Genomic DNA, 27204 nt, shown 5'->3' with positions numbered 1-27204 from the left:
TGTAAATAATCAGTAAGTCACCATGACGGTATCAAAGGAACATGTTCCAGTTTGAAGGTCGGTCTCTACCAAAGCAGACCTGTGATCATTTTAAGATTGTGACCTGTGGTCTGTATGTCATCTGTCCTTGTCCTGGTCCTCTAATTTACTACATGAACTGAACTACTGAACTGCACTGAAACAGGAAGATCACCCTGTTGGCTGTAATGTTAGGGTTTATAGAGCACATCACATTCTGTACTGAGACTAAACATCTTTTAAACACTTATTTATTAAATCCACGCTATGCTTTACAGAGAGCGATAAATCTAAGTTTTTTAGAGCAAGGCTCCATGATGTAAATCAGCCTTAATACATGTAGTGTAGTGTTTCATGCCCACTTTGTGTTGTTTTGAGTTCGTCTATGGACATTTCACAAATCGCTACAGGCAGGACTATGTGAATAAGCACTCAACATGTTTGACATATATTTTTATAAGGATGCTTACAAACATGCACTATTCTTCTTAAATAAATCCCAATAAATGTATCTTGCTAACGTTTAATGTTCTTCTTCTGTGGTGTTTGTGGTCTAAATGACATACATCACCCCTGAACCAGGATTTGAGGCTTATTGAGAAAACTTCAACTTCTCTATTTTATTAAGGTCGTACACATCTTGTTGGAGTATATCGCCATGGTTACTGAAGCTGCAGCGATAATATGATCTAGAGAGGTTAACGTTTGAGATTAGACATCAAGGGGTTCAAAACCACAAACTGGACTAATCAGATCTCTGGGAAAGAGTCTCACTCTTCCTGGGGGAGGGTCTGCAGGTTTAAGAGCATCTAAATTCTTTATCTGATGAGGATAAGGAAGAAATACACATTCTCAGAGAGAATTTATTTTTGATTTTTTTTCCCCCGATGGCTACAATTTTAAAGCATTTTTGTTGTTCATGAACATCAGGAAGAATTGCAGAATGTGAAACTGAAATTACTGCGTCCAGATGATCAGAAATCATTTGTGGGATTTCTTTACCTGGGTTATTGAGCATGCATCGAGTTTTCCTGTAATCCAATGTTTTTCATACAGTTTGGTGCATCCGAATCATTTGATGGTAATGAGGTAAATAATGAGCCGACATTTTCCTCATGACACCAGCGATAAGCTCTGAACCCTCATTTTACCTGAACACGCCTACTGCTGATTCAGGAAAAATGTCCACGTTACCTGGTGAAAGTCACACTTTGTAACGTGCGGTGGAGACGACGCCAGCTGCAGATGTGTGCAGGTGGATAGCGAATGAGCAACAACTTCTAACTTTCCACAAGTACTCATTTATTTCAAATATCAAAAATAAAAGCGCCAGCTCTACCACACACGAGAGCACACTAGTCCGCGTACACAACGAAGAAGAATAAAAAAGAGGGTAACCTACCAGTCATGACACAAGAGACGCCACCATGCGGCGATACACTGCATTACAACACGCCACTGTTGAGTAAGTGTATTTGTAATGTTTTATCGTAAGTTTAATCAATAAACAAGTTCAGGGCGCTGAGAGTTTAGTTTGGAGATAAGAGGTATAATACATAATATTATACCTCTGGCATAATACATATGCCAGTGAAAGTAATAACCAGTTAACCTGGAAGACAGGACACTGTTGTTAGAATAGAATAGAATAGAATTCAACTTTATTGTCATTGCACATGCACAGGTACAGGGCAACGAAATGCAGTTTGCATCCATCCAGAAGTGCTTTAGTGATATAGATATATTACAATATATATTAGCAATAGTATAGATATGTAAGTATATTACAGAAATGGGTCTATTATGGTATGTTATAATGTACACGGTATGAAGTATGTTGTGAATATTCTATAACTAAGTATGTACAGGCTGTAGTGAGTACAAGCTATGTACAGGCTATGAACAGGATATAAATATGAAAAACTATACAGAATATGAAATAAATAACTTTACAGAAATCTGAGATATACAGCTATACAGAAATGGGAACTATGCAAGTTGTAAACAGTTGTAGGATTAAAGATTATTGAATGTACAGAATGATTATTTACACAGAGCTATACAGTAGTGCAGTTAAGATAAGTGAGGGTGTAGATAGTTTCTACAGAGGCTATATAAAGTGCTAGTGGTTGTGAGTGGTGGTTCAGTCCATGTTATTATTGTGTGTTTGAGGGTACAGTTGTCCATTGTGGGTGTGTGTATGTCCAGTCCATGAGTTTAACGTGGGTCAGATGTCAGGAGGCAGAGTTCAGGAGTCTGACAGCTGTGGGGAAGAAGCTGTTCCGGTACCTGGTGGTCTTAGTCCGGAGGCTCCTGTAGCGCCTCCCAGAGGGCAGGAGGGTGAAGAGTTGTTCACGTGAAACCGAAAGTAAACAGTATAGCTGGTGTTACTCCCTCCACTGTCTTTTATCGACGGCTCCAAATGAGATATAAATCCCCAAATATTAAGAGCAACAATGAGAAGTATTTGGATTTAACTGGTTGCTGTTTCTTGCAGGAGATTGAAGATGCTGCTGTTGCTCCTGCTCCTCACGAGCGGTAAGAAACTCTTATATACTTTATGTAAACAATGTTTATCTTGCACTCAGACCGAAGTTTTATCGCACAGGTATATACACGCAGTGTGTGAAATTACCGATGTAATGATGGCTTTATTTGTAAGAGAGCGAGGGGTGGTGTGAGAAAGTCTGGACCGACTTTGTGTTGAAAGTTTGAGCCTGGGAGAGGCTAACTAGCCGTGCTAAGCTAGCTCGGTGACACAGGTCATGGCTGCAGATCTGAGATAAAAGGCTTTATTGACAGGTCCGATAATCCTTTATATCACAACATCATTCTCAGACAGGTGACAGGAACATGCAATGAAGTGGCCATCTATATCTGCTATTGTTACCAAAGTGTGACTGACTGGAATGTTAAAATCGAAAGCTTTTCTTTTTTTTTGTTCAGAACTGTGAGGATTGTTTATTTCCTGTTTAATCTCGCAAACTACCACTGATGCGGTAACCGGAACTGATTCCCTCTGAAAAGTTTGATTTCACCGCAGCGTTTCACTAACTTCCCAGAAAATAAAACTAAGTTGTTTAAGTAAAAATCTTTTTCAAAGAAGCACCGTCAACGTGCATAGTTTAGCTGGGCAGGAAGTCAGAAACAGTAACAGTCTAAAACAAAGCGACAACAAAAACCCAGTGCAGACTAAACTTCACTTAAAAGTATGTTGGAGAGTCGTGGACACACTTGCAGATTTGTGTCTGGGCTCGGTCAAAAAGTCAGATAATATAATATAGAATACAAATTAATAATTACTGAATTGATTACTGGTGAAAAGAGCCGAAAAGAGAGTTTGATTAACAATTTCATGGGGTTGTTTATGGTCTGCCTCCTGAAGTCAAACATAAACAGACAGTGACAGAAGATACTTGACCACATGAGTTATTTCGGTGTTACATACCAGTGATTTACAGTAAATACTACTTTGACACTGTTCCAAATGACACAGAACAAAAGTAATGCTCATAATAAAGGCTGCTATATAAGAACAGACATAAATAATGAAATCAGGATAAACTTTAAAATCCCTTTAAAGGCATCTTGATGCATTCTTAATCATCCAGGAAAGTAAATCTCCAAAAGTTGATTCTGTTCATCTGGACGTAGCGTTTTGTGGGAGAAACGTTTCGTCACTCATCCAAGTGACTTCTTCAGTCTCAGCCAGAGATGGGCAGTAACGCGTTACAAGTAACGCGTTACAAGTAACGCGTTACTGTAATCCGATTACTTTTTTCAAGTAACGAGTAAAGAAAGGGATTACTATTGCAAAAACGGTAATTAGATTACCTTTACTTTCCCGTAGGAACGCTGCGTTACTGTGTTACTAAAACCGTGATTTTTTTGCGAGAATGTCTCATGACAGTGACGTAAGCGAGTGCGACGGTCATGACAACAGCTGTGTGCAGATCAACAATGGATCACATATCGAGTACGGGAGAGAGTATGAGCGTGCAGCGTTTAAAGTGTGGAAGTACTGACCTTACTTTGAGTTTGATTCCATAAAAAGTGACAAAAACATTAGCGTCCATCGTGCGTGGGAAGAAAACATCTTTTTACAGCGAAAAAACCCCTAAACTTCCAAGCAAGCTCCGAGTAGCTACGACGTAATGGGAAACTCACAGAGAAACTGCCGTATCCTTCCACTGACCGCTGCGGCACACCTGCACCAGGGTAAACCTCCGCCTACCCAACTCCTGCTTTACAGGTGAAAATAGAGCAACAGGACCGCTGAGTCTTTGATTTTATTTATTTTCTGCTGTGTTTTACTTGCATCTATTTGAAAGACTGAGTGTAAACACAAAAAAAAATATTTTATGTGCTGGAATGTGCAGAAAATAGGTTTAAATATTAAACAAATTTCTTCCAGTCAGAGAATGTTGCATATAATTAAATTTTTGCTTGATGCATAAAGTTAAAAGATTAAAATTAATAAAACTATAAAAGTTTTAAAAAGAGACTTTTCCATTTGATTACATTTTGTATGATGGATTATGCAGAAAAAGTAGAATTGGGCTGAAAGATCTATCGCTTTATCACCTCTTCAGGTTGTAAATCGTGTTTTTAAAAAGTAACTAAGTAACTAAGTAATTAATTACTTTTGAAAATAAGTAATCAGTAAAGTAACGGGATTACTTTTTGGGGGAAGTAATCAGTAATTAGTTACTGATTACTTTTTTCAAGTAACTTGACCAACACTGGTCTCAGCTGACTGCAGGTTTCCTCAATCTTATTTCCCCAACCAGTACATTTGCATAATGACTGAAACCAGCCCACTGAGGAACAATGGGCTGGGAGGTCAGTTCGTTAATCTTAATTATGCAAAATCTCATGACCAACAACCACTGACCAAAACCCACTGATCAAAGGCCATGAGTAGCATTCAGAGTTGGGGAATGGCTGCAATCACAGCATTGTAAGATGGCGAAAGATGTACCCTTAGGCCCCCTCCTTGATTCAGAGATGGTCTTTCCCTTTTCACGTAATTGGCCTCCTTGACTCTGCGCTCAAACCAGCGTTCCTCCCTGTCCAGGATGTGGACATCATCATCATTGAAAGAGTGTCCACTGGCCTGTAGGTGTAAATAGACTGCAGAGTCCTGGGCTAAACAAACAAACAAACAAACAAATAAGAAAAAACCCATTAATATTTCCAAAAATGTAGTGTTTGTTTTTTAAAATTTCAAATATTGTAGAACAAGACAAAACTGCAAACGTGAACGCATTTTTATTTTCTTCTCACTCTTAACTGAAGCTGCGAGTCCTAGTTCTGCCCTGGTCCTCCTCCATTAGGACATGCCTAGAAAAACCTCAGTTTGGAGGCATCCTTGTAAGATGCATGAACCAGCTCAGCTGCCATCTTTTGATACGGTAGTACTCTAAGCCTAAATCATAATATAAAATGAGTAACAGTAGGGTGGACATTAGGTAAGGCTGCACTTTTTGCAGCGATCTTGTTTAGAAAACTATTTTTGTATCAGTAATATGTTTTCTTTTTGTCTGTTAATAATCATGTGAAACTGCACATGATTATTTGCAGCTAACAGGTTGTTAATGCTATCCACCAAGTCTAAAAACAGCATGTTAATACTTGGAGATCCTGAAGACATGCTCATCCAACTGAGCTAAACCTGCGCCCGAACTTGTTACCTGATAACTGATTACCACCTATTTAAACGTTAACTGTAACGGAATAGAGTTTCTCATATTGTGTATTTTAAATGTGTCAAGCCAGTACATGTATTCCATTACTCCCCAACACTGACTACATCTCTGCCTGTTGGAATATTTTTAGTTGATCATTTAAAGCTATTTCTGCTCCTAGTGGTCCATTTTTGCAGCTGGGACCTAACCCAAATTCTTCCTTAGGAGTGTTTTGGGAGAATGTGTTCATCCATTCAGGACAGAAAAGGACACTTGGATAATCTGTGCTGAGGAGCATTAAACTGTTCTTGATACATCGAGAGGTCCTTCAGACACAGCAGCCTTTTCACTCTATTTAAATATGTAAAGATTAACATTCTTTGTAAAATGTTCCCTAAAGATAATGTTACTTGTCATCTATTATTTCAACACTAAACCAAACCCAAACATTCCTTTGATTTCTGTTTTTGTGTCTTCACAGTTTCCCAGCATGCTCTGGCTGTGGTGGTGGAGGTATATGAGGGGGAGAATTCTGTCCTCTTGCCCTATGTTTACAAAGGTTCTATACCCGAGGACAATCCCACAGTGATGTGGACTTGCAGTGACCTCAATCCCAAATCTGTCCACCTACAAGGAAAAGGAGGAGACGATCTTAAAGGGCAAAACCAGCGCTACACTGGGCGCACATCAATGAGTCGTTATGCACTAAACACAAAAGACTTCAGTCTCACTCTGAGGAAACCCAAACTGACTGACAGCGGTATTTACACCTGTTCCATCAGTGCTGGAGGAGAAGAACATAGACTGAGTGACATCCAGCTGCACGTCAAAGGTCAAATCTGCTGTTATGAAAGAGTAAAAGTCAGTACAGTAGATAAAGCTCAAATAGTCCCAAAAGCAAGGCAAGGCAAGGCAAGGCAAGTTTATTTGTATAGCACAATTCAACAACAAGGTGATTCAAAGTGCTTTAAGCAAGAAGAAAAGCCAAGTTTTTTCTGAAAGTCTTGATTAACCTAACAGAAAGATTTACAATGGACCTAACCTTAAGATGAAACAACAAAACATGAGCAAGAAAGTGAACTCAAATAAGATCTTATTGATACAGCCTCTGTGGTATATGGCATTACATTCTTTTAGGTCTGCAGAGTTGTCTTCTCTTCTCAGGGAGACAAATCTCAGTAGACTTTTTACATATTGTCCATGAGGAAAAATTCAAGATTTCTTTTAAAACACTGAAACATTCATTATGATCCCTCAATTGTCTGTAGCTGTAGCACCAGTTCATAAATTCCAGTTTAGTTATCACTCAAAGCAAAGAGTAGTGATCCACATTTGTAAAATCAGAGGTCAGAAATGCAGAAACTTGTCATTTGCCATGAGTGTGACTGCTATTGGTCCTGTATTTGATATTGTGGTTTCTTGTCCTTTCAGATCACCCCATGGAGGTGAAGGTGGAGGAAGGCTCAGCGTCTGTCATCCTGCCCTGCAAAACTGAACCTGACCTGCCTGAGGACACCAGAGTGGAGTGGACTCGCTCTGACCCAGAACTCGTGATAGTTCACGAGTATTCAAACAAAGGTGGCAAACTTATGAAACAGGACAAGTTTTACAGAGACCGAATGGAAATGAATGAAGACCTGCTGAAAACTGGAGACTTCAGTCTGACCCTGAAACAGCCCACAGAGAGAGACAGTGGGAGATACATCTGCACCATCTACAGGGACAAAGACATCCTGAGACAGAAAGTAGAGCTGCACTATGTCAGAGGTCAGAGCTGGTGGACAGTGGCTCAGATTAACTTCAGAATTCAAAGGTCATAATTTATTTATGCATTTATTTTTTGTTTCTCCACAGAAAAACTTCCACTTTGGGCCACAGCTGTCGTAGTTCTTCTTGTTCTGCTGTTTTTTGTGGGTCTCAGTCTCATATATAGTGTAAAACCCTATTTCATGTCAGGTGAGTCTCTCGTGCCAGACACACTAATGGCTAACAAGTGTCCCCTGGTGGCTCCTTAACGGTCACTCAAAAGTCCAGAGGCTGAAACAATTCCTGTCCTTCAGCTTTCTTTAAAACTCTGAAAACTTGCTGCTGCTGTTTGTACAGTTCATGTTGTTTGTTGTCCTGTCAGACTGTCAGGTGGAGGTGAAGTCAGGGGTGGAGTCTGTAAAGCTGCCTTTCAAAACCAAAACAAAAAAAATACCTGAAGATGCTAAAGTGGAATGGAAGGACAGATACAACAACAAAGTCCATGTGCACCAGAATGGTCGTGATAGGATTGAAGACCAAAGCCCAGCATACAGGGAGCGAACAGAGATGAAGCGCAACCCGCTAAAAACTGGAGACCTCAGTCTCATCCTGAAATACCCCACAAACAAGGACAGAGGCACCTACACCTGCACCGTCTACAACAAGGAGGGAGAAAAACTCCTGAATGACACACACGACACACACGTGGAGCTTAAAGTCAGAGGTCAGTGTGTACTTAGTTTTCACTTGTATTTCATATAATATTAACTTGTGACCATTCACTGATGATAATGGGGAAAATGTTGTGCTTCTGCAGGAATCTTTATATTGAGACCAAGTCGTGCCATCAAACTGCCTTTGTTCACTTTGACTCTCAGTTAAATGAGGCATTTTGTGTCTGTGCCAGATCTTTTTCGCTGAATGAATATACTGAGGCTATACACGTTAATTAATTACCTAGATTAGATTACTTTGTCTTCATTTGGCTGCTCATTTTAAAGGTTGCCACAGCAGGTTATCTTCCTACATCTCCCCCTCTTCCAGCATCCACCCCTAACAGTCTTGCTGTTCTCCTTCTGTCACAAATCACCTTTGATATTGATCTCCACCCAATCCACCCCGCCTGCATTCTCCTTTATCACCTCCCTTTGCACTGTCCATTCCTTTCAAGGGCTGACTCCAGGTAGTTAAACTCATCTACTTGCACTACTTCTGCTACTTCCATGTTCACCTTTCCACCTGTCTGCCTCTCATGCATGCACTTGTATTCTGCTATGCTTCTACTGACACTGCACATCACCCTTGTTTGTGAAAATCATCTCTCTCTAAAGTTAGAGGATACTTGTTAAACAACAGGAAGTGTTAGAAAGACTGGTGTGAGCCTGCTTGTTGCTGCAGATCTTCTGAAACCTGGGGGTGGAGTTTTAAGACTGTCACTCTGAGTCACTCTGATTTTCAATGTCCAACTTTGTTCTATATTTTTTTTTATTGATTGAAGCCACAGCAGAAAAGACATAAGTAGGATGTGATAAAAGAAGTATCACCAGCCTCACTTGCCCAGGAGTGTGTAATCTTTCTCCACTCCAAAATGCAGAAAGCTTCTGCTGTAATCTACCTGCAACTGGTGAGGAAGAAAAACCTGCTGCTGCCTGTACAGCTCATGTTGTGCTTTGTTGTCCTCTCAGTCCCCCAGGTGGAGGTGGATTCAGGGGTGGAGTCTGTCCAGCTGATCTGCAAAATCAGAGTTCGTCTGATAAAAAAAGACCTTATAGTGGAGTGGACGGAGAACAACAAGAAGGTCCATGTGTATCAGAACGGCTTTGAACAGCCTGAAGAACAGCACCAGGATTACAGAGACCGGACAGAGATGAATGAAGACCTGCTGAAAACTGGAGACCTCAGTCTGACCCTGAAATACCCCACAGAGTGGGACACAAACACCTACACCTGCACCGTTTACAGCAGGGAGGGAAACATCCTGCTGATGAAACAAGTGGAGCTTAAAGTCAGAGGTCAGTGCGTACATAGTTTTGCCTTGGATTTGAAATCATACTCATTTTTGACCTTTGTAAACAATTTTTTAAAATTTTTTAACTAGAAATGCAGCAATGAGAGTTATTGCAATACAACAACTAAAAATAATGGGTCAGTTACTGATGATACTAAAAACATTTTATCCGACCGTTTTGGAAAGCCATATTAAAGCCATATTAAAGCCATATTAAAGCCATATTAAAGCCATATAAAGCCATATTAAAGCCATATAAAGCCATATTAAAGCCATATAAAGCCATATAAAGCCATATTAAAGCCATATTAAAGCCATATTAAAGCCATATTAAAGCCATATAAAGCAATGGCTGTTGAATAACCTTTTGCTTCGGTGCACCCAGATTTTTCAACCACATCAATTAACACCGCATTTTCACATTTGCACTTTTTCAGGGGGAAATTGCCATCCATACAGACAATATTGATTTGTAAATGATTAACTAACAATCTTGTCAACACAAAGTTCTTTATTTGAAGAACATTTCTACAAGAAAGATAAGTTACTGAAAAAGTGGTTGTGCTTAAAGTGCTTTGGCACTCTTTGGCAATATTGTAGACAATGATAAACTTAATCATCGTCTGACGCTTAAAGGCAGTGGGAAGAGGGGACACTTGGGCCTTTATCACAGCATTCTGGATACACTGTGTATCGTATTAGCAGCAGTCACAAATGCAGTATTGCCGGCCATGGTCTTTCCACACTCACCATAGTAAATGCAGTGCATCATGTTGCCAGCTTTATAACAGATAACCGCCTTAAAAATATTCTGCAGAAGAACAAAGACTGAAGAAAAACATGAATCAACATATGAACATTACCTGATGCTGCTTTTAGCCTTTAGCCTTTAGACTTTTAGCCCCGATGGCACAAACATGCCAGAAAGCTCTGTGTTTGTCTTTGTGTAGAATCTGTTTACCTGCTCTCATTTACTGTTTTAGCTATTTTGGTGGTTGTTGAAATAGTTTTGTGAGCTCCCAGAGCTTCTGGCAAAATTAATTTACATTGAAAAAAATGAATTCAGGATTTAATGAATTAATATTGCTTTATTCAAGCTAAAATAATTTTAAATCAATTATTGAAACCCAGCTTACTACTCACCTCTGTCTATCCGCCTGCACTTTCAAACATGTAGGCTGACAGGACTATCTGAACCACGACCAATCAGAGAGGTCCCACCCCTGACTACATTTGATTGGTTTAGACCACGATAGGGGCATAATGTGTGTTTGTTGTTGACCACATGGAGATTTTTCAGAGTTGCTGAGACTTTAAAAAAAACTTTTTTTCTTTTCCTTTTTTTTTTTTTACTCAAAAGGCTGGTCGACCTACGATTTTCTTTTAGTTGCACCACTGAGAAATTAAGTCGCATATGTGAACAAATTGATCACACTCTAGAGCCCTGAAAGGGAATGGGTTTTTTGTGTGTAGCTCAGTCTATTTCAGATTTCCATTACACCAGCTTAGTCTTCATGCTTCAGGTGAGTTTGGGAGAGGTCAGTTCTTGGCAGTCTGAGGCCTGCTTTAGTCCCTGATCTGAAGACTGCATCCCTAATTCTTAGATGTTTTTAAAACCTGATATATTGTGATTCATATTCAAATGTTTTAAGTTGGAGTTGATTATATTCAGCAATCGTCTGAGTGATGCAGCTATTTTGTCCAGATCACTTATTTTAATTGTGTGCTTTAAGTGTGGATACGTGTCACCTTGTTTATAGTCCAGTTCATGTTGCTCACTGGTATTTTTCCACATCTTCCAGTGTTACATTTAGCTTAGTTTTAGTTTGCAGTGCTTTGAATTTTACCCAGTTTCTTGAGGCTTTCTTGGCTATGCCAACATTGCATTTGTTACATATATATTCATGAAGACATGAGATCCATTTAGCTTCCTGTTTACAAACCTTAAGATCACTGCTGGGTTCTTGTTGGTGTTGGTGAAACAATGACATTGTTTGTCCTGGTGCGTTGTTCCAAGTCTGCAATCCTGCTCTCCAGGTACGCTATCTGCTTCTTCTTCCTCACATTTTTAATACAGAGCAACTTTAACTTAACAAAGTCCAATATACTTTTCTATTACATCCCAACAGCAGATATAAAAAAGACTTTTTCTGAAAGACTATTGTCAGCTTCCTCATCTGTGTCCTCGTAGGCCCAACGTTATCTGGTGAACAAGCTCAGTTAGCTGTGAACTTGTCAGCTTAAAATTGATTTTAGTTTGAATATCACAATATCGATTCAGTAAAATCCAGGATTGGTTTTTAAATATGAATGTATTTTACCAGAAACGCCAGAATCTCAGCTTAAAGCTCACACTGCTGTTTTAGCTGTTTGGTGGTTTCACAAACCACCAAACAGCTAAAACAGCAAATGAGAGCAGGTAAGCGGATTCCATACAAACAAGTAAACACAAAGTGCAGACGGCACATACATGGACACACTGTCTGTGCTTAAAGATGACAAATTATACTATTTCTGACTGTTTGAGTCAAAATTGAATTGAAACGAACCAGAATCAAATCGATTATAGAAATCAGTGATGATACCCAGCCCTACTGCCGACTAGCCAGCTTCTTGGCTAGTCGGCAGCTACTCTGCTACTGTTCTGCTACTCTGAGTCCAATATCCAGTATCAGAGTCATAATCCAGACAGGGTCATACCAGAGGTTTTGGACACTTGATTATTTTTCAGATTGAAAATCAATCTCAAAAAAATTGCTTGCATTTTATCACCTTGCATTGTCTATTGTTTTGTTATATTGAGTGGTTTTCACTTTGACAATTTTGCACTTACTTGGGCTAAGAGAAACATTTCATCCCATAAAGGGAAATTGAACTTGAAAGTCTAAATATGTTTAACTTCTTTCATAGGACACCCTTCATGGAACAAGTTCTTGATTCTCTTTCGAAGACAGCAAGTAAAGCTTTGAGTCTGGACATGTGACAATAACACTTCTTTTAGCAAATGGTTATCTCTGCCACTGACTGGACAGAGAAGAAATGCAGCACTGTCTTTGTTCAGTGGAGAAGTCGGACATATTTCAGACTGAAACTAGTCAAACAACTCATGTTGTGCTTTGTTGTCCTCTCAGTCCACCAGGTGGTGGCTGATTCAAAGGCGGAGTCTGCCAAGCTGCCCTTCAAAACCAGAGTTAACCTGTCTGAAGAGGATAAAGTGGAGTGGAAGGACAGAAACATCAGGAAGGTCCATGTATATCCAGAAGTGTCTGACCAGCCTGAAGAACAGCACCAGGTTTACAGAGACCGAACGAAGATGAATGAAGACCTGCTGGAAACTGGAGACCTCAGTCTGACCCTGAAATACCCCACAGACTGGGACACAAACGCCTACACCTGCACCGTCTACAGCAGGGAGGGAAACATCCTGCTGATGAAACAAGTGGAGCTGAAAGTCAGAGGTCAGTGCTGCAGTGTGTGTGTGTGTGTGTGTGTGTGTGTGTGTGTGTGTGTGTGTGTGTGTGTGTGTGTGTTAGGGACTGTGGGGAATCTTTGTGCATTAGTTATTTGATACGATGTCTTGCACTATCCTACTGTATATTACTGTATACTACTATTCTTATTGTATATATTGTATATCTTATTCATCTGTTCCTCTGTCTCTCCTGCTGCTTTGAGCATGTACATGACCAAAGAATTCCCCTCGGGATAAATAAAGTTATTCTTTCTTGTAGAACTGCGGTTTTAAGCAATGTGGTTGAAAAATTTGGGTGCACCTAACTTTTGTGCTGGTGCACCTAAGAAAAAAAGTTAGGCACACCAGTGCAACCATGGCAAAAAGTTAATCTAGAGCCCTGTATAAAATATTTGATCAGATGATAATGGTAGAATGTATGTATATATTTATTTATTAAAATAGTTTATTGTAGAATGGAAGTTCAGAAATTAAAAGATAAGATAAGATAACCTTTATTAGTCCCACACGTGGGAAATTTGTTTTGTCACAGCAGGAAGTGGAGAGTGCAAAAGTTATGAGGCAAAAATTAGAATACAATAAGAATAAATACAGTACACAACTGTACAGAATAAAATAAAATACTATATACAGTAGAATAAAATAAAATAAATATACAATAAGATAAAAATAGAATACAAATACAAATACTATATACAACTGAGTAAAAATACAACGATGACAGAAAGGATTATTGCACTTAGTATTATTGCATATGTATGGATGTGTGTGCTTGATCAGTTAAAGTCTTTATTATGGAGTCTGACAGCAGTGGGGAGGAAAGACCTGCGAAATCTCTCCGTCCCACACCGTGGGTGCCGCAGTCTCCCACTGAAGGAGCTGCTCAGTGCTGTCACAGTCTGCTGCATGGGGTGGGAGATGTTGTCCAACAGGGATGACAGCTTAGCCGCCGTTCTCCTGTCACTCACCACCTCCACTGGGTCCAGAGGGCATCCTAGAATAGAGCTGGCCCTTCGGATCACCCTGTTCAGTCTCTTCCTGTCCCCAGCAGAGATGCTGCCGCCCCAGCAGACCACGCCATAAAAGATAGCAGAAGCCACAACAGAGTCATAGAAGGTCTTCAGGAGTGGGCCCTCCACTCCAAACGACCTGAGTCTCCGCAGCAGGTACAGCCTGCTCTGCCCTTTCCTGTAGAGGGCGTCTGAGTTATGAGTCCAGTCCAGTCTATTGTTCAGATGAACACCAAGGTACCTGTAGCTGTCCACAGCCTCAATGTCCATACCTTGGATGTTCAGTGGTTGCAGTGGAGAATGCTTGTGCCTGCGGAAGTCTACCACCAGTTCCTTGGTTTTACTGGCGTTGATCTGGAGGTAGTTCAGCTGGCACCAGTCCACAAAGTCTTGAGTCAGTCCTCTGTACTCCTTGTCGTCCCCATCAGTGATGAGGCCGACTATTGCAGAGTCATCAGAGAACTTCTGCAGGAAGCACTGGGTGGAATTGTGGGAGAAGTCTGCAGTGTAGATGGTGAAGAGGAACGGAGCCAGAACCGTTCCCTGTGGGGCCCCCGTACTGCAGACGACCCTGTCCGACACACAGCCCTGAGTCCTCACATACTGTGGTCGGTCGGTGAGGTAGTCCAGGATCCAGGTAGTGAGGTGATGGTCCACTCCAGAGTTCTCCAGCTTGTCCTTCAGAACTGAGGGAAGAATGATGTTGAAGGCACTGGAGAAATCAAAGAACATGATTCTCACAGTGCTTCCAGCGGTCTCCAGGTGAGCGAGGGAACGATGTAGGAGGTGAATGACGGCATCATCCGCTCCAATGCCAGGCTGGTAGGCAAACTGAAGTGGGTCCAGTGATGAGCTTGTTAGGCGCCGAAGCTGAGCCAGGACCAACCGCTCCAGGGTCTTCATCAGGTGGGATGTCAGAGCCACCGGCCTGTAGCTGTTGAGGTCCTTGGGGCGTGAAGTCTTTGGCACTGGTACAACACAGGAGGTTTTCCAGAGCTGTGGGACTCTTCCCAACCTCAGGCTCAGGTTGAAGAGGTGCTCCATCACCCCACACAGTTGGTCCGCGCAGGACCTGACGACCCTCGAGCTGATGCCATCTGGGCCCGCTGCCTTCTTGCCATTAATCCTCCTCAGTTCCCTCCTAACCTGGGTGGTTGAGAGAGACAGGCTGGAGCCTTGTGTTGAGTGTGTATTGGATGCTGCAGTTGGGGGTGGGGGGGAGTGAGCAGGGTGAATAGAGGAGGTGTGAAGTGTCTGAGGTGGAACAGAAAACTCACCTAACAGTAAAATAATGGTTTAGTCCTTAACAGCTAGAGTATTTAAGGCTGCCAGTTGTCATTAGACAGGAGAGTGATTGTGCTGTGAGAAAGCTTAATCTGCCAGTGATTGTCATGGCCTTAAAGCTATATGGGCAAATAAACACTTCTTGCTTACACCATACTGTGTCTCAGTCTTCCTTTCTGTAAATCCAGCCAAAAAAGGCAACCCTTGGCTGTGAGCCAAGACCAGCTGTGACAGGAGAGTTTACTCTGATGCACATAGACCAAAGATATAAGTTAAAAGAAACCACAGCACCATCAGACTCTGATCATCTCCAATTGCTCTAAAACTCTTTAAAGATTTCTGTCCTCTGCTCTGATCTGCTTCTATCCTTTACCTTCCTCTATAACTCTGAAAACAAACCTGCTGCTGTCTGTACAGCTCATGTTGTGTTTGTTGTCCTCTCAGTCTGTGAGGTGGAGCTGAAGATGGCGGCGGAGTCTGTCCGGCTGCCCTTCAAAACCACAGAAAACCTGCCTGAAGATGCTAAAGTGGAGTGGAAGGACAGATACAACAGGAAGGTTCATGTGTATCATAATGCATCTGACCAGCATGAAGAACAGGATGAGGATTATAGAGATAAAACAGAGATGGATGAATGCCCGCTGAAAACTGGAGACCTCAGTCTGACTCTGAAAAACCCCACAGAGGGAAACACTGGGAGATACACATGTTACATCCGGAGAAAGGAAGACATAATCAGATTGAAAACAGTGATGTTAACAGGAAAAGTAAAAGGGGGGTTGCATGCTCCCTCTAGGTGTGATCTTTCAGAAATACAATATCGCTTTTCATAGTTATGCTGATGATATACAGATCTACTTTGAACTAACTGATGATCTCTGTCTCTGCACTGTTTGTGTGAGGTCAAATAATGGCTCTTAGGAAACTCTCTTAAATGATAAGAAAACGGAAATCGTGGTATTTGATAGTAATATCCCTCACGGCCAACTTCATGATGCCCTTGGTTCCCTTGCCAGTTCCATCTCTGACACTGTTAGCAATTTGGGTGTGTTGCTGGATAGCTCTTAAATTTGATAAACAAGTGTCTGCTGTAGATAGATCTAGCTTCTACCAACTGTGGCTAGGCATGCCCTCTGACTGGAACTGGGAGGTTTGCCTCTATTATCCCTGTTCTTGCTGATCTGCACTGCACCCATTAAATACCGTATCCAATTTAAAATACTGCTGCTTACTTTTAAAATGATCAACAACACAGCGCCAAGCTACCTTATTGAATTCCTTAGATTGTACATCCTTGTTAGAGCACTAAGATCAAATGGTGCAAAATCTAGAGGTGACTGTGCGTTTGCCTTGGCTGCACCTGATGTGTAGACTTATTCTGTTTCTCTTTTATACATTTCTTTTATGGCTTTGTGCTTTTACCATGTTTTTATTTGATATGCATTTCATTGCTACTTAGGTAACTGTTTGTACAGTCATTTGTATAAAGAGTAAACAGGACTGGTGAACTAGCGCAGCAGTTTTTCTGGACCTTTGCTGCCCTATTATGGTTTTTTTTTTCTGAATCTTTGGTTTTTATTCAGCCTTTTCTCTATTTTTTTTCCAATGAGTCTTAGCTGCACACAGCCTTTGAAACACATTTAACACGAAACCACCGAAGACTTACATTAAAGTCTCTGTTTCTGTACCTATTTTCGTGTATTCTCATTTGTTTGGCTCCCTGAGTGTCAATTCCTCCTTCTGTCTCATCTTCCTCTGTTCCCTTGTCTTTCACTGTTAGGGTGATATTCTGCCAAGTGTGAAGTTGATGAGCTTCACAGTTACAACAGGTTAACATGTCTGAATAACATGATGAAAGTACAAGCATGAACATTTTAAACATGTTTTTTATATTTATTTATATTTCAATAATATGTTTTAATCCAGCAGTTTAAGGTCGCGCCCAAGTATATCAGTCTCAGACTAAAGTCTGTGCTAATCGACACCATTGCAAAATGTTCATTTTCAGAGGTGGGCTTTCTGCATCATTATCCTGTTGCATAATCTGAGTGAGCTAAAGAGCATGAACTGATAGCTTCATATACTGTATTACTGTGTCATACAGTAACAAACGGCGCCTTAAACCATCTACAACTGAACAGCTGTACCTAATAAAGTGGCTTCTCACAAATGTAGTGACGAAACCCCTGTGGCTGAGACTTTGTTATCGAACTTAAACTTTATGTGAGCCCTTTATTATTCAGTATTGAACGTAGCCAGTCTGCTCTTTATTCCAACTGCTTTCTTTCCACATCTGTCTGCACAGTAACGGGACTTCCTCTGTAGTTAATTTATGCTTTCTATTTCGTGTTGCATTATTTTATTTTTAGAGCACGTTACCTGACTGGTTTTGTCCCTGCACTGTTCTGTGTAGCATCTTCAAATGTCCACTAGATGTCACAAAGACACAGTGAACGTGGAACATGCGTGAACCTGTCGTGTGGATTGTGACATGCTCTGAATCCACAGACACGCACAACAACAGGGAAATTACACAAAATGCACTCAAAAGATTGAAGAGTTCGTTTTAACCTATGACATAACAGGACTTAACCATCAAAGACGGCAGCAGTGATTGTAAGGAGCGGTTCTGAATCAGGCCTGCATCAGCTGCGTGAGTCGCTGTGTAAACCACACACAGCAGTGCTCAGTCTGTGACTGTGCTGCAACAAACAAAAGTAAAGGTGTTCTTATGCTGTGGCGTTTGGATGGTTCTACGTGCTGAGAAGCAAAACAAATCCTGTTTGTCGTGTTTTTCCTGGAACACACCAGCAGCTGTCAGTAGTTACAGCTGGAGGAAGGCGGGGCGTTTCCCTCACATACAAAACACAAAGTTCCAGGAACAGTGAGGCGTGTGTGGGAGCTCTGCTTTATCCGGGGTTACCGGACTTTGTGGCTGCTGTGGTTTATAAAGGAGGATGAAGATGTTGCTGTTTCTCCTCCTGAGCGGTAAGAAACTCTCTGAGCTCCGTTTACCTGTTTAACCTGCACTCAGTCACAGCACAGCGCCACAAATTCACTCATTCCCGGAAAACAGCGAGTGTGTGAACGATGTCTGAGAGGCCTAGGACCAACAGACTGCGGGCTTTCAGGTGAAAGTTTCTAGCAAGAGACACTAACTAACCACAGTAGCTATGTGCTACAGTAGCTCAGTGTGCGTGGGCGACGCTGATATGAGACATGAGTGCAGGGCTGATAAGCGTTAAGTCGCATGTGATTATTAATGTTTGGAGAAAACGACACGAGGTCAGTGTGTTGCTGTCGGTCATCAGAAAGCAAACACCTCTTTTCTTCTCTGCTCTGCTGTGTGGTTTTCCTGCGATCTAAAACTATTTTACAAATGCGGACAAACCTGAAAAAATACTAATTACACAATATATTAAAAACCTAAATGCATGTGAGGAACCGTGGAGTCATTTTTGACTAGCACATGTCCTTCAACGCACATATTAAACAAATATGTAAGACTGCTTTCTTCCATTTGTGCAACATCTCTAAAGTTAGAAATATCCTGTCTCAGAGTGACGCTGAAAAACTAGTTCATGCATTTATTACTTCCAGGTTGGACTGTTCATTATTATCAGGATGTCCAAAAAACTCACTGAAAAGCCTTCAGCTAATCCAAAATGCTGCAGCAAGAGTGCTGACAGGGACTAGAAAGAGAGAGCAGATTTCTCCTGTTTTGGCTTCCCTTCATTGGCTTCCTGTTAAATCCAGAATTGAATTCAAAATCCTGCTCCTCACATACAAGGTCTTAAATAATCAGGCCCCATCTTATCTTAATGACCTTGTAGTACCATATCACCCTATTAGAGCACTTCGCTCTCGCTCTGCAGGCCTACTTGTTGTTCCTAGAGTATTTAAAAGTAGAATGGGAGGGAGAGCCTTCAGTTTTCAGGCCCCTCTTCTGTGGAACCAGCTTCCAGTTTGGATTCGGGAGACAGACACTATCTCTACTTTCAAGATTAGGCTTCAAACTTTCCTTTTTGCTAAAGCATATAGTTAGGGCTGGACCAGGTGACCCTGAATCCTCCCTTAGTTATGCTGCAATAGATGTAGGCTGCCGGGGGATTCCCATGATGCACTGAGTGTTTCCTTTCCAGTCACCTTTCTCACTCACTATGTGTTAATAGACCTCTCTGCATTGAATCTGTAGCGACTTCCTCAGTCGCTAGAGGCCGGGGACTGAGCTTGCCTATTTGCCTGATGCGCTGTCAACTTTACGCCATAATGCGAGAGGTGGAATTGCTTACTTGTTTATTAAAGTGCTTGAAAAGTTTACAGAGCAATAAAACATCACAGGCTCTAACGCAACAATTAAGGGGAAACTCGTTGTGCTGCGGTCAACAAAAACTACGGCTACCCAGCCCTCTGTCAAAATCAAACCAGTGAAAGACAGACTGACAACGCTCTCTTAATGCCACCGCTAGCACCCATGTGACTCCCATTACACATCACCATAGCAACCAAACAAATGAAAACCCAGTGATCATCAAAAATTCAATACATTTAGTTATGGCTCCTACAGAATCAAATCTGTTATATGATTGTTGGGTTTTTCTCTGTATCTACTGTACAATATGAAGCGCCTTGAGGCAACTTTTGTTGTGATTTGGTGCTATATAAATAAAATTGAACTGAATTGAATGTGCACCAATGGCCTGATACTCACAGATTACATCAATTTCTAATTATGCTTGAATTAACAAATTTCTAGTTATTTACAAATTGAAACAATAAAGGGCAATTAAGTTCTAGATTTTATTTATGTTTTGGTCATTTGTGTGTTTGTACATCTGGTTTCCGGCTATAATGTCACTTTTCATTCATCATTTAAACTCTGGGTCAAACCCACAACATGTATTTGATTTGAGTTTCTCTTTGTGTGTCCTCAGTTTCCCAGCATGCTCTGGCTGTGGTGGTGGAGGTGAATGAGGGGGAAAGGTCTGTCCTGCTGCCCTGTCTGTTCTCAGGTATTACACCTGAGGACACCACAGTGATGTGGACTCGCAGTGACCTCGATCCCAAATCTGTACATCAACGACGAGAAGGAGGAGACGATGGTAGAGGACAAAACCAGCGTTACAGCAGACGCACATCAATGAATCGTTACGCTTTCATCATTAAAGACTTCAGCCTCACTCTGAGGAAACCCACAAAGACTGACAGCGGCAACTACACCTGCTCCATCAGTGCTGGAGGGAAAGAACGGAGACTCAGAGACATCCAGCTGCAGGTCAAAGGTCAGCAACAAGCCCAACACCTGCCATAATTACAGGTCAATACTCTAGTCAAAGGTCAGCAACAAGCCCAACACCTGCCATAATTACAGGTCAATACTCTAGTCAAAGGTCAGAGGTCAAACTGACGCAAATTAATTCCGAAAGTCTTGTAAAAATACAGATGAAACCCGCAGCATTATTTAGCACAGATGTAACCTCAGAGGACACACAAACAACAAAGCAGGAGATGACTGCAGAGAACTGCTGCAGCCTCTGGAAAATGTGACAGACTCATGTCAGCTCGTGTGCAGAGGGCTGTGTTTACCACACATATTTCTGTAAATATGTAAATAAATGACATTCTATGCATCACCCAGCACAAAACACTCAGAGGAATTTTGCTGCCACTTTTACAGTTGACACTTTGGTTTCTTGTCCTCTCAGACCAGCAGGCGGAGGTGAAGGTGAGGGAAGGGTCACAGTCTGTCATCCTGCCCTGCAACACAACAACATCTGACCTGCCTGAGGACAGCACAGTGGAGTGGACTCGCTCTGACCTCGGACTCATCACAGTCCATGAGTATTCTAACAGAAATGATGACCTTATGACTCAGGACGAAGTTTACAGGGACCGAACGAAGATGAATGAAGACCTGCTGAGAACTGGGGACCTCAGTCTGACCCTGAAACACCCCAAAGTGAAAGACACGGGACGATACATCTGCACCATCTACAGGGACAAAGACATCCTGAGACAGAAAGTAGTGCTGCAGGTCAAAGGTCAGTGCTGTAAGTTGAGGTCAGAGGTCAGTTTTCTAGATACAGGTCAGAAATCTTTTTTTATGCTTCTCCACAGAACCATTTCCATCCTGGTCCAAAGTTTTAGTGGGTCTCCTGGTTCTCCTGGTTGTTCTTGGGGTTTCTGGAGGTCTGTTATTTTTTCATTTGCGGCAGTATTTCATGTCAGGTGAGTGTCTTCTACTACACTACCCATAATGCCGAGCGTTAGCAGGTGTCTGCACATTTTTCAAACCTCTTTTCCCCACTCTGCGACACACCTGCCGGGGATCAAACACTGGTTTGTGGCTCTATAAAAAGGAACTCCGTAAATCTTTGACATCTGACAAAAAGTCAGAGCACTCTTGAGACAACCATTCATTTAGTGTTAATGGTGATAACTTCATCAATTTCTTCACAAATACAATTTTAACCATTAGAGAAAGAATTACCCACAAGATCAAGGTGGCACGGAGGGAGGTTAGCCAAGTATCGGAGCTGCAGAAAGGTGCTACAAGAAGGTGCCTAAGAAGTCCAGCAAGCTGTCGATGTCTGAGGCCTTGCAAACTGCCAACCAAATACGCACAGACTTGACCAACTGCCAAAAAATGTAGTCAGATGATAACAAATAGAGAAGGTCCTACCAGTGGCTGGACAAAGCTGGACAGAGGCACTAATCATGGCAGCACAGGAACAAGCTCTGAGCACAAGATCCATAGAGGCTGGGGTCTATCACACCAGGCAAGACCCCAGGTGCAGGCTGTGTAAAGATGCCCCAGAGACAATCCAGCACATAACAGCAGGGTGCAAGATGCTAGCAGGCAAGGCATACATGGAACGCCATAACCAAGTGGCCGGCATAGTGTACAGGAACATCTGTGCCGAGTATAACCTGGAAGTTCCGAGGTCAAAATTCTCCTAGGGTGGTGGAGAATGACCGAGCTAAGATCCTGTGGGACTTCCAGATACAGACGGACAAAAGGTTGGTGGCTTACCAACCGGACATAGTGGTGATAGACAAACAGAAGAAGACGGCTGTAGTGATAGATGTAGCTGTACCGAGCAAGCTCAGGGTACGCAGTGTTATTGTATATGCATGTTTCTGCTTTAATCTGCTGATGCTGCTTTGGGCTTGGTGGAATTTAAACACAACAACATTGCTGGCAGAGGTAATGTGATTTCACTATAGTGTAAATTGCATAAACCAGCACATCAAACAGGAAGTCTAGATTGATTCTCTCTTTAACAAAACCTAAACTCTGATCCAATTCAAAGCTTAGACAGAGCTGATAGTTGAGTGGATTTGACATGTTCTCATTGCCTTGAAGCCTTCTAAATGTCTTCCTTTCTTCTTCTGATGAAAACCCAGAAGTCCTGAGTAGTCTTTCAGGCATGGTATTCATCAGCCCCAGGCTGAGGCTCAGTCTGTCTGTTCTTCTTCATCCAACATGTCTGCAGCACTTTACAGGACGCTGCAGACGAGTTACCAAAGAACGAGTCAGGAACAAACTGAGACACAATCTGACTGAGACTAGAAGACAAGGAGGGACAGGGAGGTCATGTGACCATCATGTTGTGCTTTGTTGTCCCCTCAGTTTACAAGGTGGTGGTGGATTCAGGGGAGGAGTCTGTCCGGCTGCCATGCAAAACTATGGTCAGATTACCCAACGATGCTAAAGTGGAGTGGACGGACAATTCCATTTCCAACAGGAAGGTCCACGTGTCTGACCAGGTTGGAGAACAGGACGAGGTTTACAAAGACCGAACAGAGATGAAGAGGAACCTGCTGAAACCTGGAGACTTCTGTCTGACCCTGAAATACCCCACAGACAAAGACACACACATCTACACCTGCTCGATCTACAGCCACGAAGGAAATCGTCCAATCATGAGCAAGAAAGTGGAGCTCATTGTCAAAGGTTAGTCGTGTGTTTATATTCAGAACTCACAGATATTTCATATAATCCAAATTTGTGACCTTTTACACACTAATTTTCATTATGTGTGTGTGTATATGTATATGTATGTGTATATGTATATGTATATATGTGTGTGTATATGTATGTGTATATGTATATGTATATATGTGTGTGTGTGTGTGTATATATATATATATATATATACACATACACACAGAGCGCAGGAAGCCCTGCAGTTACAGAGAAACTGTCTGAGTCGCATTGTTGCTGCAGTTTACCTGCAACTGCTGTGAAGAAAAACAGGCTTTAGATTTTGTTGATCCAGCTAAAACAAAGAAAGTATGGATATGTTGACCTTGTTTCATAGGACACCTCTGTGATAATAAGTGCAGTATCATTGTCTTTCAATAACTGCAAATAAAGCTTTTATTCTAAAATAACCAGCTCTGCTGCTGATTGGACATCAAAGGCAACTTCAGGGGAATCAGTCAAACATGTTTTAATTGCAAATATTTAACTTATTCAGTGCAATGCTTATTGTGCTCAGTGCTCTGTTGTTGTTTCAGTCCCCCAGGTGGAGGTGGTGGATTCAGGTGTACAGTCTGTCCAGCTGCCCTGCAAAGCCACAGTTAATCTGCCTGAAGACGCTAAAGTGGAGTGGACGGACAGTTCACACAGGAAGGTTCACATATGGCAGGACAGACCTGACAACCTTGAAGAACAGTTTGTGTTTTACAAAGATCGAACACAGATGAAAAACAACCTGCTGACAACTGGAGACCTCAGTCTGACCCTGACATACCCCACTGACTGGGATGGAAAGACCTACACCTGCACCGTCTACAACGGACAGGGAAACACCCTGATGAAGAAACAGGTGGAGCTTAAAGTTAGAGGTCAGATAATACTTTGTTTTTCACATGTGATGTACATAATATGGACGTTTCACCTTTTTAACACTTAATTTATCGCCATACTTTGTCCTTCTAACTGCTAGATTTCCTCAGTGAGCTAGGAAAGGTAGAGCTTCCTGATCAGCAACAGTTTGGAAATCGATCAGCATGAAGCTGAAGGAGAATCTGTCAGAGCACAATCTTAAAGTGAACTCTGAAGCTGATCTGCAGTCATCCCAGCGAGGTTGTACAACAATAATCGAGACAAGGACGCACAACACAAAGAAAGTCTACTTGGAAATCTTTCTTTAGTGAAAAAAGCAAGAGCAAACCAGATTTACACAAACTAAAAGCATCAAAAGTCAACAAAAGGTTCTTGATTGAAAAATTAGAAAATGTGGAAAAGGGACTTACAATATCATTTCCATTACCTTAGTTTCAACTCTGTTTGTGCTTTGTCTTTATTCAGTTGGAGAAGATTCTCAGCTGCTTTTAATGGTGTAAGCATCAGTTCCACATCTTTAACTTAGAAACATTTTGGGGCTTCAAAAAAAGAGATGTACAACTGATTGTCATCTGCATTGTGTAACAAATAATGTCAAAGTGCCTGAACTCTGGTGAAGAGGGAATGGATATAACAGAAATAGTAAGGGTAAACTGCTTGTCTTGCCTATGGTGTGTCACAAGGTTCAGTAGAGGACCTGTGCATCCACGTAATCATCAGCTGTGAACAACAGAACAAAACACTGAGACATGGACAGGCAGTAAAGTCCAAGCTTTATTAATCTCATATGAGAGGGAAGAATTAAAGTGTCAACTCAAATAGAAATTTTCCCTCACAGCTCATGTTGTTTGTTGTCCTCTCAGTCTGTCAGGTGGAGGTGGAGGAGGGGGCGGAGTCTGTCCAGCTGCCCTTTCAAACTACAAAAGACCTGCCTGCAGATGCTAAAGTGGTGTGGTGGGACATTCATGACAGGAAGGTCCACGTGTTATCAGACCAGGCTGGAGAACAGGACCAGGTTTACAGGGACCGAACAGAGATGAATAACAACCCGCTGAAAGCTGGAGACCTCAGTCTGACCCTGAAACACCCCACAGAGAGAGACAGTGGGACATACAGATGTAAAGTCTACGGGAGAACCAGCAGATACAAAAAAGTGCAGCTCAGAGTCAAAGGTTTGTTTGTTTGTTTGTTTGTTTGTTTGTTTGTTTGTTTGTTTGTTTGTTTGTTTGTTTGTTAGTTAGTTCGTTCCTGTCTGACTGTCTTGTGTCTCCTCTGCAGGGAGAGTTCAGGTCCAGGATCAAACAGGGGACATCAGGAACAGAAGCAGCTCCATTGATCCGACTCCTCTGATGGCTGATCAATCAGTTTGATCTGTGTGTTCTTTGATTATTGATCAGTGATGTCAGAGTGGAGTCAGTGTGATGTTGTTGTTGTGTGTTTGAGACTTTTAGTGTCCATGAAGGTCTCTGCTGCCGTAGATCCTCTGAACTGTGACAGAGGTCTCACTCTGGAGGAAACTCTCAGCACTTTCCAGCAGCTCCTCCATCATGGAGGACGTTCCCTCACTGTAACAGGTGGAGGAGAGAGGAGAGGAAGCACAGGTGGATCCTCTGAGGAAGAGGAGCGTTTTCAGGCTATGTCCACATGTGCATGGGTACTTTTTGGACTTTCATCCACATGATTAGCGATCCACATGGATCCCTGACAACCAAGGGTTTTTATTTATTTATTTTTTTTACAACTGCTAAGTGAAGATTCTCAGATTCAGAAGATTTTCTGTATTTACATGAGGACAAAGAAACAGATTTTGTCTCGCACCTTCAGAGGTTTGTGTGTCTTTATCTATTTGTTAGATGTCAGTCTGCATCCTGTTATTGTTTGTGGGCTTTTGATTGGCCAACACTTCCTCACAGTTATGGTTATGTTGCCGCCTGGTGCTTCTGCATGCTCTTGGCAGCAGTTGAGTTTATTTATTATTGAGATTTTAAAAAAATACTTTGAAAATGTGTTTGAAAAGATATCTTGTATCATGTAATATATTAATTTTACTACATGAAAGAAAAACACAAGCGTGCCTTCACTTCAGTTATAAACCCAATCATAGTGTTAAAGTATTAAAGTTGTTTGTCTCAAACTGACCTGTGACCAGCTCCACTCAGTATGAGCTGTTCACTGTTTCTCTTTGCTTATTGGTTGGATCTGCACACAGAGGTCAAGACTGATATTTTTACATTTTGTATTTATATAATGATAAACTGTGAAATAAAAACTTTGTAAGGTTTCATTTGATCAGTGTTGTTCTTCTTCTGTGGTGTTTCTGATGCTCCTGATGTGTTTGGGGCTGAATGTGGGCTTCAGGAAAGTTCGATTTAAGACTTTTTTTAAACCTCATAACATCACAGAGAATTAAAATTTGGGCATTTTAAAAAAGTTAGATGGAAACTTTGGTATCTATGTCATTGTGTTGATTCTGTCCTGAGGGCATTAAACACCTCTTTGCCTGCAGAAACAAACTGTCTCACACATATGAAGTTGTTTGCACACAGACAAAAACATCTTCCTCCTCTACACCGATTTAACAGGAGAAATTGGATCAGATTAAAACGGTATGTGCTGCCTATAAAAATAAATAACTCTCATTACATTCATCAGTTACTCTTTTTACTTATAATAAAGAGAAACTAACTGCTTCTGCTTAATAATCCAGAGTTATATTTGCCTTTAATCAAGGGTGAAATGTACCGTGGTACTCCTTTTCCCACTCCACAGGTTATCAGGTATGTTGGAGTTTCTCCACCTCAGTATCAGGCTCAGAGCTGCTGAATCCTGTCATAAAGGCCACCTGGTGAATAATTCCTCATATCCTGTATCTGATTGGTCTGTGGGAATGTGGTGATTTTAAAGTTTAAAGATCAGCAAATATCTGAGCTCACAGTTTTCTCCCTCTCTTTTCACACACGCAGTGTTTCAGATATTTATAAATACAATCTTCTGAATATTAGCTTCCACTAATTAGGCAAAAAGTAAAGTCTGATGAAACTAAGTCTCTTTCATTTTAGTAAAAGAACATCAACAAACTTATCTGATAAGAGGAGGAGTGCAGTTTCCTCATACTTTCCATCCTG

At 41.5% G+C, this 27204-nt stretch overlaps 2 protein-coding genes across 2 annotated transcripts in view; both read left to right on the top strand.

The window, feature by feature from the left end:
• The first annotated feature begins 1677 nt into the window (after positions 1-1677).
• LOC309703497 (uncharacterized protein) overlaps positions 1678-27204 on the top strand; it is a 66133-nt gene continuing 40606 nt past the window's right edge. Inside the window, exon 1 of the mRNA XM_082528370.1 lies at positions 1678-2556. Within this exon, the coding sequence (XP_082384496.1) occupies positions 2526-2556 (31 nt within the window). The 5' untranslated portion in view covers positions 1678-2525. The remainder of the gene's footprint in view (positions 2557-27204) is intronic.
• Positions 17752-26368, top strand: LOC309703516 (uncharacterized protein). The gene is made up of 8 exons (XM_082528408.1): positions 17752-18213; positions 20160-20507; positions 20931-21266; positions 21343-21453; positions 22859-23182; positions 23749-24078; positions 24943-25251; positions 25358-26368. Exons 1-8 carry the CDS (start codon positions 18183-18185, stop codon positions 25447-25449), a joined length of 1881 nt encoding a protein of 626 aa, XP_082384534.1. The 5' UTR covers positions 17752-18182; the 3' UTR covers positions 25450-26368.

The sequence above is a fragment of the Aulonocara stuartgranti genome (genome assembly GCF_965226115.1).
Source record: "Aulonocara stuartgranti genome assembly, chromosome: 3".
NCBI lineage: Eukaryota > Metazoa > Chordata > Actinopteri > Cichliformes > Cichlidae > Aulonocara > Aulonocara stuartgranti.
Note: the sequence above shows the minus strand (reverse complement) of the source record. Positions and strands in the feature narration are given on the sequence as shown.

What these genes read in the sequence shown, in the direction of transcription:
- LOC309703516 (XM_082528408.1), top strand. Translation starts at nt 18,183, where the DNA reads ATGAAGATGTTGCTGTTTCTCCTCCTGAGCG. An exon ending in GCGGCAGTATTTCATGTCAG is followed by an intron (nt 21,454 to 22,858) that starts GTGAGTGTCTTC and finishes TTGTCCCCTCAG; the next exon opens with TTTACAAGGTGGTGGTGGAT. An exon ending in GGTGGAGCTTAAAGTTAGAG is followed by an intron (nt 24,079 to 24,942) that starts GTCAGATAATAC and finishes TTGTCCTCTCAG; the next exon opens with TCTGTCAGGTGGAGGTGGAG.